Below are 14146 nucleotides of genomic sequence, written 5' to 3'. Positions count from 1 at the left end.
TGGCTGTGGTTGATTGGACTCTTGAGAAAAAGGGCTGTAACCCTGCTATAACATTTCTTTGATTTATAGGCATGCTGTTTAAGGGTAGTACCAAACCACACATATATTTGGACATTCATTCTCACAGGGAGGTGATGTTGAAGTAAATCCTAATTTTAATTAAATATTCTAAGACAAAGTGTTTTATAATAATAAAACATAATCCTTTGTAAACAGCATTTCCTCGGAAATGACCCTGTCTCCCTTTCAACTGCTTCAAGGCAGTCCTACAGGTACTTTAAAAAAATATAATTTTCTGCTGGAGGAATATTGTTTTATTTTCCCATTAGCAGATGCCTAGTCAAACTGCTGATGAAGCTAAAAGTCCCTTGATTGTTCAAATACTTTTTTAAAAAATCCTTGTGTTAGACTCTCAGCCTCCTGACTGATGAAGCCTTTAAGATTTGCTTTGTAAATAAGTCCATGATATATTCCAGTGACTGATTGAACTGAAAATCAAACAAAAATGCAGTAGTGTACTCTATTCTATTTCTACTTTATAAGATTGCAGATTGGAAATTACTAGGAACTAATAAAATATCACCATTAGTATAAATAAGGGTATGAAGAATTTTTGTAGGTAAGAATATTTAGTGTTCCTTTATACCCCAAAATCTATTTCCTTCTTTCTCTAAAAGGATTCAGAGTACTTTGTCCCCTAGGAAGTCCTTTATAATTGTTTATAAGAATGATTGGCATTCCTGTTGTTAGATCCCATAATAATCATAATCATATACCAATTATCAACTCAGTCAACAACAGCCGGATTAAGGAATCATCAAAAACACTCCCATCAATACTGACAGGGCAAGCCACTTGTCTACAAACCAGTGGTGGGTTTCAAAAATTGTTCGAACCTACTTGTGGGTGTGGCCTCCTTTGTGGGAGTGGCTTGCCGCCCATGTGACCGGATGGGAGTGGCTTGCCGCCCATGTGACCGGATATGAAGATGCCGACGACACTTGTCAGAACCACCTTAAATTACCTCCCACACAGCACTGGCATGCATAAGAATAGGATGTAAACTTGTTTTTCAAAAGGCATCTTTGGTTTGCGTTAAAACAACTTCAACACACGCAATGTTCTGATTGCACCACAAACGCAGTAGTCATCCTTACCTTTCACAGAGGCATTGAGTTTTATAAATAGGAGCATGATAGTGTAGAATAATCATATCCAAGGACCAGTGGTGGGTTTCAAAAACTTTTGGAACCTCTTCTGTAGGCGTGGCCTGCTTTCCGGGTCCACTGGTGGAACCTCTTCTAACCAGTTCGGTAGATTTGACGAACTGGTTCTACCGAATAGGTGCGAACTGATAGGTGTGAACCACCTCTGCTACAAAGAGAGAGGAAATCCCACCCTTAGAACTGATTTTGTTATCGAGGTGACTAATGAAATATCTGCAAGAAAACAACTAAGCTCAGAGAGCACCAAAGACTCCACAGTTCAACCCTTAGCTACAAATATTCTCTTTCATTGAAATAATCATCATATTACAAAATTCTTGGCTAGAACTGATGAAATCACCACAGCTTCAGAACATTTTTTTTCCTTTTTAACAAAAGCCTACCTTTGTTAAATACATGTACATTTTGTTAACAGCTGAAAGGCACTAGCATTTTGTTACTACCCTTGCCTTCATTTTTTTTTTAATAATAGCATCATTAATATTGCTGTTGAAGTTGTTCAGGAATTTGACCACAGTGGAGTTCTACTGACAATGGGAGACTCATAGTGATTCTTTCCTAATTCTTTCTTCTGTAAACCTGCATGCGTCCTGAATAGATGCCCTCACAAATGCCCTAATGAAGGGGAGTAGAGCATAACAGGGGGAAACTGGAAGTCACTGCCTCTCTTTCCACCAGTGGGAACTCACTGCTGGATTCCCCATCCTCTAGGTGAGATAGGCAGCACATAAGTTTAATAAATAAAATGAAAATATTTATTGATCTTTTATTGGTCATGGTGCCCTGAGAAACAGAACTGAATCTAAACTTTAATACTTATTCTAGTTATGTTGATATGAAGCCTACATGTTCACATAGCAAAAAATAACCTCAGTGATTCATTCATAATCAAGCTTTAAAGAATAATTAAAGAGTAAATAGCTTTGATAACAATATCCTATGCCTACACATACAAAAGTTTTGTTTAAAGACACCTGTAAACAATATGTACAGCTTATATGCCACTGGAATTAAAAGAGTGGTCAAAAGTTCAAAGGGATCAATATAATAAATGCAGCATAGTATTGAGTACTAATACTAGTAAGGAAGCCTATTTCCCATATCTTGCTACAATCTTCCCTCTATTCCCTAAATCTGATCTGGAGTGTTGATCAGGCTAACATAAGTGATTTTATAAGTGAGTCTGTTCCTTTGTCCATGCTGGAACCAACCTAGAGATTGTGCATAACAGGAGATTTGAGATTTGCTTCAAAACAATTTGGTAGGGTTTAGAGATCTACAAAGAATGCAATTAATTTTTGTGATCTGATCTCAAAACTTTCCTTCTACATTATATGCTTACATAATGCTTGATGGCCTTGATTCAGTGAAAAGTGTGTCTAGAATTAATTAAGAGATATAACTTTAATTTTCCATTCAACCCACTATCTGTTATCACTTTATTAAATACACTTTTTTATTACAGTCGTGGCTTGAAAGTATTCTTTCAAAATTTGGAAATAATTTTTAAAATGACCTTATTCGTTAGAATCTACTAACCCATTTCATACCTCATATGTTTTCAACTACAGATCCTGCTCATAACAGCTGCCCAGATCCTGGAACCCCCCATTATGGAATCCAGAATAGCTCCACAGGTTATGAGGTATTATTGTTCAGGGTTTACTTTTGCTATCATATTTTGAGTATTTGTATTTGTATGTTTTTATATACCTTTGACTCAGGATTGAATCCTGATATCAACAAATGTTTCAGAAATGGTTTGCCATTACTTTCTTTCTAGACCAGTGGTTCCCAAACTTTTTTTGGCCACCGAAGCATCTCTAAAGTCCTGATGCCCCCCACCCCACCCCCACCATGACATATAATTCTTACTTTGCTCAAAAAGTGAACTCTACTCACACAGAGGAAGCCTAAAAGGCCATTAACTTGGTTTAAACAAGGTTCAAATTGCCCCCATTAAAAATCAAATTGCCCCCCTTCCCCGTGGAGGTGTGGGCCCCATGTTGGGAACCACTGTTCTAGACTGAAAGAGAATGACCAAACTAAGGTCACTACCTTTATGCCTAAAATGGGGCTACAACTCATAGTCTTCCTATTTTTAAACTGTTGTTTTCACCATTACATCAAGTTGGCTCTCATTGGATAGTTTAGTGTTGGGTCCCTCTGAATCGGCTCTGGGGTATGTGGAGGACTCTGGACAGGGTTCCGACTCCAAGCAGGGCGCAGAGAGGCTGGTTGGCCATCAGGAGGCACCTGAGCCTTGGACCAGTGGGGAGGAGACAAGGGAGAGTGAGCCGGAGGCCAGTAGTGAGTTGTTCCTGGATGCACGCCATCGAAGAGCTACTAGGCGTCAGGAACAATTACGCAATTACAGGAGGTAATTGTGCTCAGCTGCTGGTCATTAGGCTCCTCTCCAGACTATAAAAAGCTACTTGTGCACACGCCCCTCTTTGCAGAAGTCAACACAGAATCGAATGTTGGAGAATTTTGTGTGAGCTTGGCAGGCTGGATTGCTGCCAAGCCTTATCTGTGTTTATCGCTGCCCAAGCTGGTCTGTGCTGGGTTGCTGCCAAGGACCTGTTTGTCTGTTAATTAAATGCCATAATTTATCTCTGGCTCGGAGTGTGCTTTGGTGTGGAACGAGGGGGGGTCAGAACAATTTAGGATGGGCAATTTTGATTTCCCTAGAAATCTACATTTTGGCCCGCTTAGTCTTTTCTTCATCAGCATTTAAAATTCTTTATCATTTTTATTGGGAATAAGGAGAACTTCGCTTAACTGAAATATCGAAATGGAACAGACCTAATTTGTGGTTTGCAATCTAATGTGTGAACTGTATCTCAATAATTCTCTCGTTAACATCTTTCTCAGAGTTTTCCAATGCACTCATCAAAATGTAATTTATCTTGAAATATAAAAATCTTGCTGAATATGTGCGTAAGGGAAAACTGCAGATCAAATCCATACATTAGGAGGAAGAGCATATAAAATGATATCGAACAAATATTGTAAATAATAGAGGAAATAGAGATACGATTGCATATTTTCATACTTGAAATAACATAGTTTGTGACTGACTAAATATCACATCTGTCCCAGAGGTGGTTTCCTGCCGCTTTGAACTGGTTCAGCCGAACTGGTAGTGGTTTGGGTCGCTGGAACAAAAATTTTTGCATGCATCGAACCGGCCGTAATGCCGACAGCAACCCGCCCCTGATTTGTCCATCAGTACATTTTTAAATGCCTCTTCCATCGTTTTCATGATGTTTTCTCCATTAATTCAGTGGGAAATTTAAAGGTAAAGCTATATTGCAACATTCCCAATCAAAATGTAAAAGAACATTTCCCCCCAAGTAATATCAGAGTTACAGACCAAGGAATTGGCATTGATTAAATAAAGAACAGAATTATCCTTTTGCAGATGTATCAATTCATTAAAATATATTACAATAACTTTGGAAAGATCTTAGAGTAATTAAGAAGACAATGTGCTTCTTCTAGGCTGTTGATTCCTATCATATATTATTATTTAAAATGGTAGGACATGACCTTTTCTTGTATGATGGAAGGAGTAGTTTCGCCATCAATTTTTTTTTGTTTCAAGTTTATTAGAATTTGTATGCCGCCCACTCCCATAGGGACTCTGGGTGGCTCACAACAGACAAGAAACATTTAATTTTAAAAAATAGAGATAAAAAAATAAAAATACAGTATTAAAATTCATGTCACCCATTCCATCTAAGCGGGGCTGGATATCAATCAACAGCCCCAGGCCTGTTGGAACAGCCAGGTCTTGACGGCTTTACGGAAGGCCGGAAGAGTGGTAAGGGTCCGGATCTCTGCAGGTAGATCGTTCCACAGGGCTGGCGCAGCAACAGAGAAGGCCCTCCCCCAGGGAATCGCCAGGCGGCATTGTCTGGCTGACGGCACCCGGAGGAGGCCCAACCTGTGCGATCTTGTTGGTTGTTGGGAGGTAAGTGGCAGGAGGCAGTCTCTCAGGTAGCCAGGTCCTAAACCATGAAGGGCTTTAAAAGTAACGACTAGCACCTTGAAGCGCATCCGGAGACCAATAGGAAGCCAGTGCAGCTCGCGGAGGATAGGTGTAATATGGGTGTATCTAGATACACCCCATATCGCTCACGCAGCTGCGTTCCGGACCAACTGTAGTCTTCGAACACTCTTCAGGGGCAGCCCCATGTAGAGCGTGTTACAGTAATCCAGTCTTGAGGTGACGAGGGCATGAGTGACTATTCGAAGTGCCTCCCAGTCCAGGTAGGGCCGCAACTGGTGCACCAGGCGAACCTGGGCGAAAGGCCCCCTGGTCACAGCCAACAGATGGTGCTCTAACGTCAGCTGTGGGTCCAGGAGGACACCCAAATTGCCGGCCCTCTCTGAGGGGTGTATAATTTAACCCTCCAGGCTTGTTTTGTTGTTAAGCCAATTGGTTTTGAAGAAAATATTTCTAACTTTCCATTATAATTACCCAGCCTCCTTGAGATGAAACCACTGGTCTTTATTCTGCCAAGTACAACCTCCACCCCCAAAAAGGGGGAAGAAGGAGGAAAAGCTATTTGAATACAAACCTTTGATTCAAACATCATTTGTCTATTCCTTACTGCTGACCTCTTGAAGGGACCTGTTCATTATATAGAAATCAACAGTATAAGTAGTTTAGTTAAATTAGGTTAAAAAAAAATAACTTGTTTTTTTAACAATTTGCCATAATTTTTCCATTTCATTTTTCAGGTAGGGAGCAGGGTCTTCTTCAGATGTAGAAAGGGTTATCATATTCAGGGCTCTACTACAAGAACTTGTCTTTCAAATTTAACTTGGAGTGGCATACAACCTGAATGTATTCGTAAGTAAAATAAATCAGTCACTAACATGTTTTTTTTAAAGCAAGATACTATTCATTTTTATAATATTTGACATTATATACAAACTGATTTGCCTAATATGTGCCAATGAATCTGGAATAATCCTGGTGGGGGCTTTTTGGGTGGGGGAGGATATTTACATACAATGGAAACAACATGGTCTATATTTTTTCTAACGAAATCAGTGACTGCTCTATATTTCTTAGATTTCAGCTTTCCCAAGTCTAATCATCTGTATGACTCTCTAGATTTGGAAATTCTGAATTCTAGGTATCTTTCCTTTGAAGATAAACTCTTAGAAAGTCTCCCAATTGATTATGTATCATCAACACTGACTCTTAGTGACCACATATTTTCCATGATAATCTCCCAATCAATATCTACTTATTACAATTTGTCTGCATCTTTTATACTGAAAAATTGATGTCATCCAATGCTTTGGGATGTCCTGTCAGTTAGAAGCTGTCAAAATGCATATTTAGAAAGTACTTTGATAGAAAACAAAATTAAACTTAGTTGCTTATCTTATTTCAAATAATATCTTTACAAAGGGAAAAATATTGTTACAGTGCAGCTATAGCCAATGTAACATAGTAGAAACTTATTTTTAGTAGTTCATAATAAATATATTTAGCAGATAAATCATTTTTGAAACGGGCAGAAGAAAACAGATCCCCAAATAACATTATGGATCATTGTCTAATTTGCAAAATACTTTAGCTTCTTCTTCTTTGTAATCTCCTGATTCACACACATGAATATTCTTGAACTGAATTGTTTTCTTAGTCCCCAAATGCTCCCACCCACTGTGCATGCTAGAAGGATTTATGATTTATTTACCTGCATTCTTTTTAACTGTGGCTGGGAATGTTTTGTCTTATTATGAGAGTAGACTAATAGTTGATTTATTTCAGTTGTGTTTTCCATCGTATTGTTGATCGTTTTCAAGATTCTCATTGATGTTTTTTAAATATTTCAGCGGATTGTTTTCTGCCAATCTATTGCCTATTTCTATGGCCTTTGAAGGCCAGCTTTAGAAAATGTGTTAATCATGTCAATATGCTCCCATCCTCAGCTAGACAATTTTTGTCTTTCTGTTTGATTGCAGTTGGGTTAAGTTATTGTTGCTTCACAAACCTTATATCTATAAGGCAACCATTCCTATTGGTTCAGCTATCCAAGTAGCAAGGTGAAAAGGCAGTCTAAATGATTGAAGATATCAGTATTCAACTGCAGAAAACCTTCTGTTTCAGTTACATTGGCCAGAGAAATGTTGCTTGCCACCAGTGCAATTGCAACCATGAAGAAATACTTGCGATACCAATCTCAGCTTTGAAGCCCTGAGGTCTCATCTAACTATTCCTAAAGAATACCACCACCCCCAATAGGGCCTAGAACAGCCATTTACTCTGTTTTCCTGATGAGGAAATAATCAAATGGGGGGGGGGGGAGAGAGATTGTAGCATTTAGGGTCCTGAGGCTGGAGATGAAAGAATAATCCAATCCATGGATAGCTGAACCAACAGAAGTTTATTGAGCAACCAGAATTGACATGAGAATCAACAGCAAAATTATTAATCATGAAACATCATTCTTATAGTGTTTTCAGCTCCTTTGAGCTCTACCTACTTTACGTGTTATATCATTATTGGCTAACAAGTCTCCAAGGCACAATAATTGATTAGTCCTTACATCATTGGTGTACGTGAGAACGTTCACGTTGTAATAGCTGAGTAAATCAAGTGTCATCAAATGAGTGAATAAAATGTTGCAGGTTATTACTTTGTTTCATCCCGTGCCCTCGAACCATGCCTGGGAACACTGCAAGCAAAGAATAGCTGACAGGCAAATATTTTCTGCAGATTGCTGTAGTTTTTACTTACACATGTAACCTCAGTTCTAAGGACCATCCAGATGATTCACTGTAAAAACCGTACAGGAGATCATTAAGCCACCCTATACTATGTTGATAATATCAACATTCTTGATACCAAATAATAGCAGGCATTCAATGCAATGTAAGTTTCCTACATTGAGAGATATATTTCTGTATGTTTTGGACATCCAAAATCTTCCCAGGAAGACTATTGTATGCATTATTTTGATTGGAGACCTTGCTTCTCAGAAGTTAGTTTATTAATGTATTAATAAACTAACTTACATCCTTGTTGGGATCCTTCAGGCTAAGGTACTTGCCCTCATCGAGTTTCATACAGATATCAATGACACAGCACAGAATGCCCCAGGCGTTCTCCATGATTACATTAATTTGGCTTGCAAAATCATTAGGTTGGAACTGTTGTGTGCCCAGAATCACATGGCATGAAGTATCTTTCACATGGTATGAGGAGACATATCCCAATTTAATATCAGTTGCCAAAGCTAAGCATATATATATTCAGCTCAAACCCCCACTGGCAGTTAAAAGGAAATTAGCTCAAACCCCCACTGGCAGTTAAAAGGAAGAAACAGCTGAGATCTCACATTGCTCCTGGAAGCATGAAGCCTGAAGATGACGAATGAGACTTCGTCGAAACATCGCCAAGACACTTCCAATTTTACACGGGAGAAAACCCGAACAACCAAAGACCGACCTACTGACCTACACACACACACACACACACACACACACACACACACACACACACACACATATATATATATATATATATATATATATATATATATATATATATATATAGTATTTCATAAGAACAAGGAAATGTTCTACCCCGTATTAGTTTCGTATTCATGATTCTACTTTTCACTTTACCATGATACAATTTTGCTGATATACTTTCTTCCACAAGCACTTCATTAAAGTCTATTCCAATTCTTAGCTACTTGGTGAACTTTACACAAACGCTGTTGCTTCTCCTTTGTAGTTTTTCACAGGAAGGCTTGTCAGTTTCTTCAGAGAGAATTATCTATTTAAGAAAGATTAGTACATTTCATTCCATGTGGGGCCTTTCTGATCGGACAATAGCTTTATAAGGCATAACTGGTCCCAGCCATCAATCTTTGTTCCCTCTTCCTGCCTCGCTATCCAGCTTGGCTTTGATGCTTTCTTCATTAATTGCCTCAGCAAACTTGGCTAGTCTTTCTTGTAGGTGATACAAAGGACCTCAATAGAGGAAAGCAGGTTGCTTGCCTGTAACTATCATTCTTTAAATAGCCTTTTCATTTGTGTGAGTCTCTGATTGAATGGGGATGGGCGGGGAGGGGTTTGCTCAAGGAATGTAGGCAGTGCACCATGTGCAGGGCAATGTGGTACGTCACAGCACATTCAGTTTCAGCTTTTTCACATTTATGTCTTGCACTGTTTCTTTATTAACAGCATAGAGAAATACATAACAATGATATGCTAATGATATAGCAGTTAGCAGTTACCAGTTAGACTTATATACCGCTTCATAGGGCTTTCAGCCCTCTCTAAGCGGTTTACAGAGTCAGCATATCGCCCCCAACAACAATCCGGGTCCTCATTTCACCCACCTCGGAAGGATGGAAGGCTGAGTCAACCCTGAGCTGGTGAGATTTGAACAGCCGAACTGCGGAACTGCAGTCAGCTGAAGTAGCCTGCAGTGCTGCATTTAACCACTGCGCCACCTCGGCTCTTATAATGGATATGTTTTCCCAAACAAAAGTGTAAAGTAATAAAATGTTTGTCATTTATCCTATTTCTGCTGTTCTTTTTTTAGAATGCTTCAATAACTTTTAAAACTTTTTCAGCTCATGGTTGCAGACAGCCAGAGACACCAGCGAATGTAGATGTAAAAGCAATAGATCTGCCTACCCTGGGCTACACTCTGGTATATACATGTCAGCCGGGATTTTTTCTTGCTGGTGGATCTGAACACCGGACATGTAAACCAGATATGAAATGGACGGGAAAATCACCTGTTTGTAAAAGTAAGTCACTGATAAATTAATGGTAAAGTTTAATAGTTTATAAGGTCCATTTCTAAATTATTTTAAATGTTTAAAATCTATCTATCTATCTATCTATCTATCTATCTATCTATCTATCTCATCATATTGTAATCATATTATATATTATCTTCCTGAAACATAGAGAGACAAAATAATGAGAACAAATAATGTCTTCTATATTCAAGATACAAATTAATATTTATTTATTAATTAGACTTCTATACCGCTTAATAGGGTTTTCAGCCCTCTCTAAGCGGTTTACAATTTTTTTAGCAAATTGAGTCAGCAACTTGCCCCCACAGTCTGGGTCCTCATTTCACTCACCTTGGAAGGATGGAAGGCTGAGTCGACCTTGAGCCGGTGAGATTTGAACCGCTGAACTGCAGATCACAGTCAGCTGAAGTGGCCTGCAGTACTGCACCCTAACCACTGCGCCACCTCGGCTCTTATATCTAAATATTAACTATATACACAGAGACACACAGAGACATACATATTAATATTGTTTAAATATTCCACAATACTCACATATAATGGATATTCATCTGTTGGACAGGCCTCTCGTGGGAAACTTTGGTGAAGAGTGTCATGAGCTGTTAAGACATCTTGGAGTTGGTTAGATTCCAAGGCCAGCAGTCCCTCATCTTTTCTGTTGCTACCTCCAGAAACATCACTAGTGAAATGCTGACTTACTAAAAATTTCTGCTCACTAAGGAGAAACAAGGGGGAATTTTATTGGCTGATATTTTACAAAAAGAAGTACTACACTGATGGAAAGGTGATCAAGGTGTACTTTTAGAAACAAAGCAAGTTCTGAGGAGTAATTATGTCATCCACTTTGTTTTAGTTTTTGAAAGTTTCTCCATGCTGAGAAAGTATGTTTGTTTTAAGACATTTTGTAGATACTAAGCAGGTAGAAGTCTTGATCACATCAGTGATCAAGACTTCTGCAAAATAATCTATGAATGTAGGTTGCCCCTTTCCTCTTCCTTTGTATTAATACTCTTGAAATTAGAGAAGGTGAAAGGAAGCAATTTAGATGTATCTCATATAGCTCATGTCTCTCGGATTAATACATTTTATCACAAGGCATGCAGCTTCTAGTGTTATTTCTTTAATAACATTGGTTAATTGGAAAAGGTGCAAGCAGATTCCTTTGAGTCTCAGGCATGAATATTGCCAATTAAGAAAACATGAGGGTTAGATGGAATTTCAAGGAAGCACTATAAATAATTGCCCAGATAGAAATATAGCTTTGTAACTATAAAAGTTAATACTAACAAATAGAAGGATTTATCCAGTAGAGTGTCAGAGGGAAGAAGTTAGGCTGGGGGGGAGGAGAGGTAGGTTACTGAGTGACTTTGGAACAGTCTATATCTCAGTTGAACATTTTTCACACGATTGTTGTAAAGATGAATATGAGGAGGGAAATGTATGCCTAAAAGCTTCTGAATAAAAGGCAGAATTAAATCTGATAAATAAATGTTATTGATTCAAGGACAACTGCCAATATATAAAGTTATCCTAATTTCTTATGGGAACAAAAGATTTGCTCCTTTTGGCAATAAATGTTGCCTACTTGTTTGTTTCTACTTCTAGACTTTACATTTATAATAAGAAAGGAATGTTTGTGGCATTTTGATGCCGGTGGGGAAGGGAAATATTGATTCATCCTTGAACAGGGAAAAAGCCTCAGCAGACATGATTGATTTTATCCACAAGAAGAAGATGGTGTAAATACTATGCTCAGAACAAATTATTTATCTTTTGTTATCATTAAGAGACAAGTAGCAAATTAGAGGCACCACATTAGTAATTCTAGGAATACTTCCCACAAATCATCTGGTTTTTGCCACTATGAATCTTAAATTCTCAAATGGGAAAGTGGAAAATTGATACTAACTGGGGTTTATGACAATTCACTATGGCCAACTCACCTCAGCTAATGTGCCATGGCCAATTTGCCATGGCCAACTCACCATTGGACAACTCATCATAGCAATAGCAGTTAGACTTATATGCCGCTTCATAGGGCTTTCAGCCCTCTCTAAGCGGTTTACAGAGTCAGCATATCGCCCCCAACAACAATCCGGGTTCTCATTTTACCCACCTCGGAAGGATGGAAGGCTGAGTCAACCTTGAGCCGGTGAGATTTGAACAGCCGAACTGCAGAACTGCAGTCAGCTGAAGTAGCCTGCAGTGCTGCATTTAACCACTGCGCCACCTTGGCTCGGCTCATGGTCAACTTGCCATGAGAACTCACTGTGGGACAAGAGATACAATAATATTAAAGAAATGGTGGAATAGAATCATTTATAAAGGATACAAAAGGAGGGGGGGGAAGAAATGTGAATGACAAAATTGTCCCATGAGGAGTTGTCCCATAGCGAGTAGTCCATGGTGAGTTGTCCCATTCTGAGTAAAACTATGTATTATGCTGCTGCTCCATCAAGTTCCTGAAAGCAGAGTTGGAATGAGTAGAAAACAACTGAACAAAATTGAATTATAAGGAACAGGAAGTAGGGTTTATGTAATAGGAGTAGGAAGAAGGGGGAAGCAAAATGCACATTCAACTGCATAAAGAATTTAATATATCCTTGTTAAAAGAAAAAAGTACTGATAATTATGTTCAATATATTGCGATTAAGGCATCAATTTAATAACCCGTCTTGGGCTATGTGTCTTAAATGTGGTGGTAGTTGTAGGCCTCACACTCTTCCTCTTAAGTTGGTTGGGGAATGATTTGTGGATGCTAGCTGAGGGAAGCAGGCAATTTATCTCATAACTTCTTGCCTTTCTGAATCTATTTTCTGGATTTTGTTTTTCTTTTGGTCAATCTGTCTTCTTTAACAGGGTCCTCAAACTTACTCCTCAATATCTTGAGGTGACCCGAATGCCGTTTAGGGTCAAACAGCGTTACTTCAGAATTATACTCCTAGACACACATATCATGCATAATTAAGTCTACTAAGGCTAAGAGGTTGTTAGGGCTGCTGCCTGGAGCTGATCAGAGAAGTGAAACAGAAAATTTTAGCCAGGGAAATTTGGGTAGAAATTGTGGGTAATTTGAATTTGAATAAACTGATATGCCGCCCAATCCCAAAGGACTCCAGGCGGCTTACATAAAAGACAATTTAAAAAGTATTAAAACGTTTAAAAAAATAAAGAAAACAAAGGAGGTTAAAACACAACATTCACTCAACTGTAGTGGGGCTGGACCTCATTCAAGAGGTCAACAGCCCCAGGCCTGCCGGAAAAGCCAGGTCTTAATAGACTTTTTGAAGGCCGCGAGAGTGGGGAGGGTCCGGATCTCAGGCGGTAGATCGTTCCACAGGGCTGGAGCAGCTACAGAGAAGGCCCTCCCCCGAGGAGCCACCAAACGACATTGTCTAGTTGACGGCACCTGGAGAAGGCCCACCCTGTGAGATCTTATCGGTCGCTGGGAGGTATGTGGCAGAAGACGGTCCCATAGATATCCAGGCCCTAAGCCATGTAGGGCTTTAAAGGTAATGACCAGCACCTTGAAGCGCATTCGGAGACCGATCGGGAGCCAGTGCAGCTCGCGGAGGATGGGTGTAACATGGGTGTATCTAGGTACACCTAATATCGCTCACACGGCTGCATTCTAGACCAGTTGTAGTCTCCAAATGCTTTTCAGGGGCAGCCCCATTAAAAAAGAATGGTGAAGAGAAAGAGTTAAATGTGAAATTTTGGAGATTCATCCATATGCTTGGTGAAGTTTCTGAGGGTTTTTCTAGCTTGGGATAGCTACTCGACTTCCTGTTCCGGCCCTTGAGAAAGAGGAAGGGCTAAAATTCAGACTTAAAATAGTCCCCATCCCCCGCAAAGAAAGCCATTGAAATAAAAATTCTTTTTCTTCGCTTTTTGTCTGGGGACTGATATTTTGTAAAAGTATTTATAAAAGTTATGGCATTGGGAATGATCAGTGGTCCAGCCAAGTTTGGCAGTGACCCCAAACTGTTCAGAGTGGCAAAAGCAATAAGCATCTCTGCACAAAACAGAAACGGGCATCAAAATGTCAAATGCCATTCAATATTAGCAAGGATAAAATAATGCACATTGGAGGCAAAACATGAACTACTCATA

General features: G+C 39.1%; 1 protein-coding gene across 1 annotated transcript in view; it reads left to right on the top strand.

Annotated features, from left to right (window-relative positions):
• The window catches only part of CSMD1 (CUB and Sushi multiple domains 1), a 982247-nt gene that overhangs the window by 948772 nt on the left and 19329 nt on the right, over positions 1 to 14146 (top strand). The window contains exons 62-64 of the mRNA XM_032215147.1: positions 2798 to 2871; positions 5976 to 6087; positions 9839 to 10018. Of these exons, the coding sequence (XP_032071038.1) occupies positions 2798 to 2871; positions 5976 to 6087; positions 9839 to 10018 (366 nt within the window). The remainder of the gene's footprint in view (positions 1 to 2797; positions 2872 to 5975; positions 6088 to 9838; positions 10019 to 14146) is intronic.

This window comes from Thamnophis elegans, chromosome 4 (genome assembly GCF_009769535.1).
Source record: "Thamnophis elegans isolate rThaEle1 chromosome 4, rThaEle1.pri, whole genome shotgun sequence".
In the NCBI taxonomy this organism is placed as follows: Eukaryota; Metazoa; Chordata; class Lepidosauria; order Squamata; family Colubridae; genus Thamnophis; species Thamnophis elegans.
Note: the sequence above shows the minus strand (reverse complement) of the source record. Positions and strands in the feature narration are given on the sequence as shown.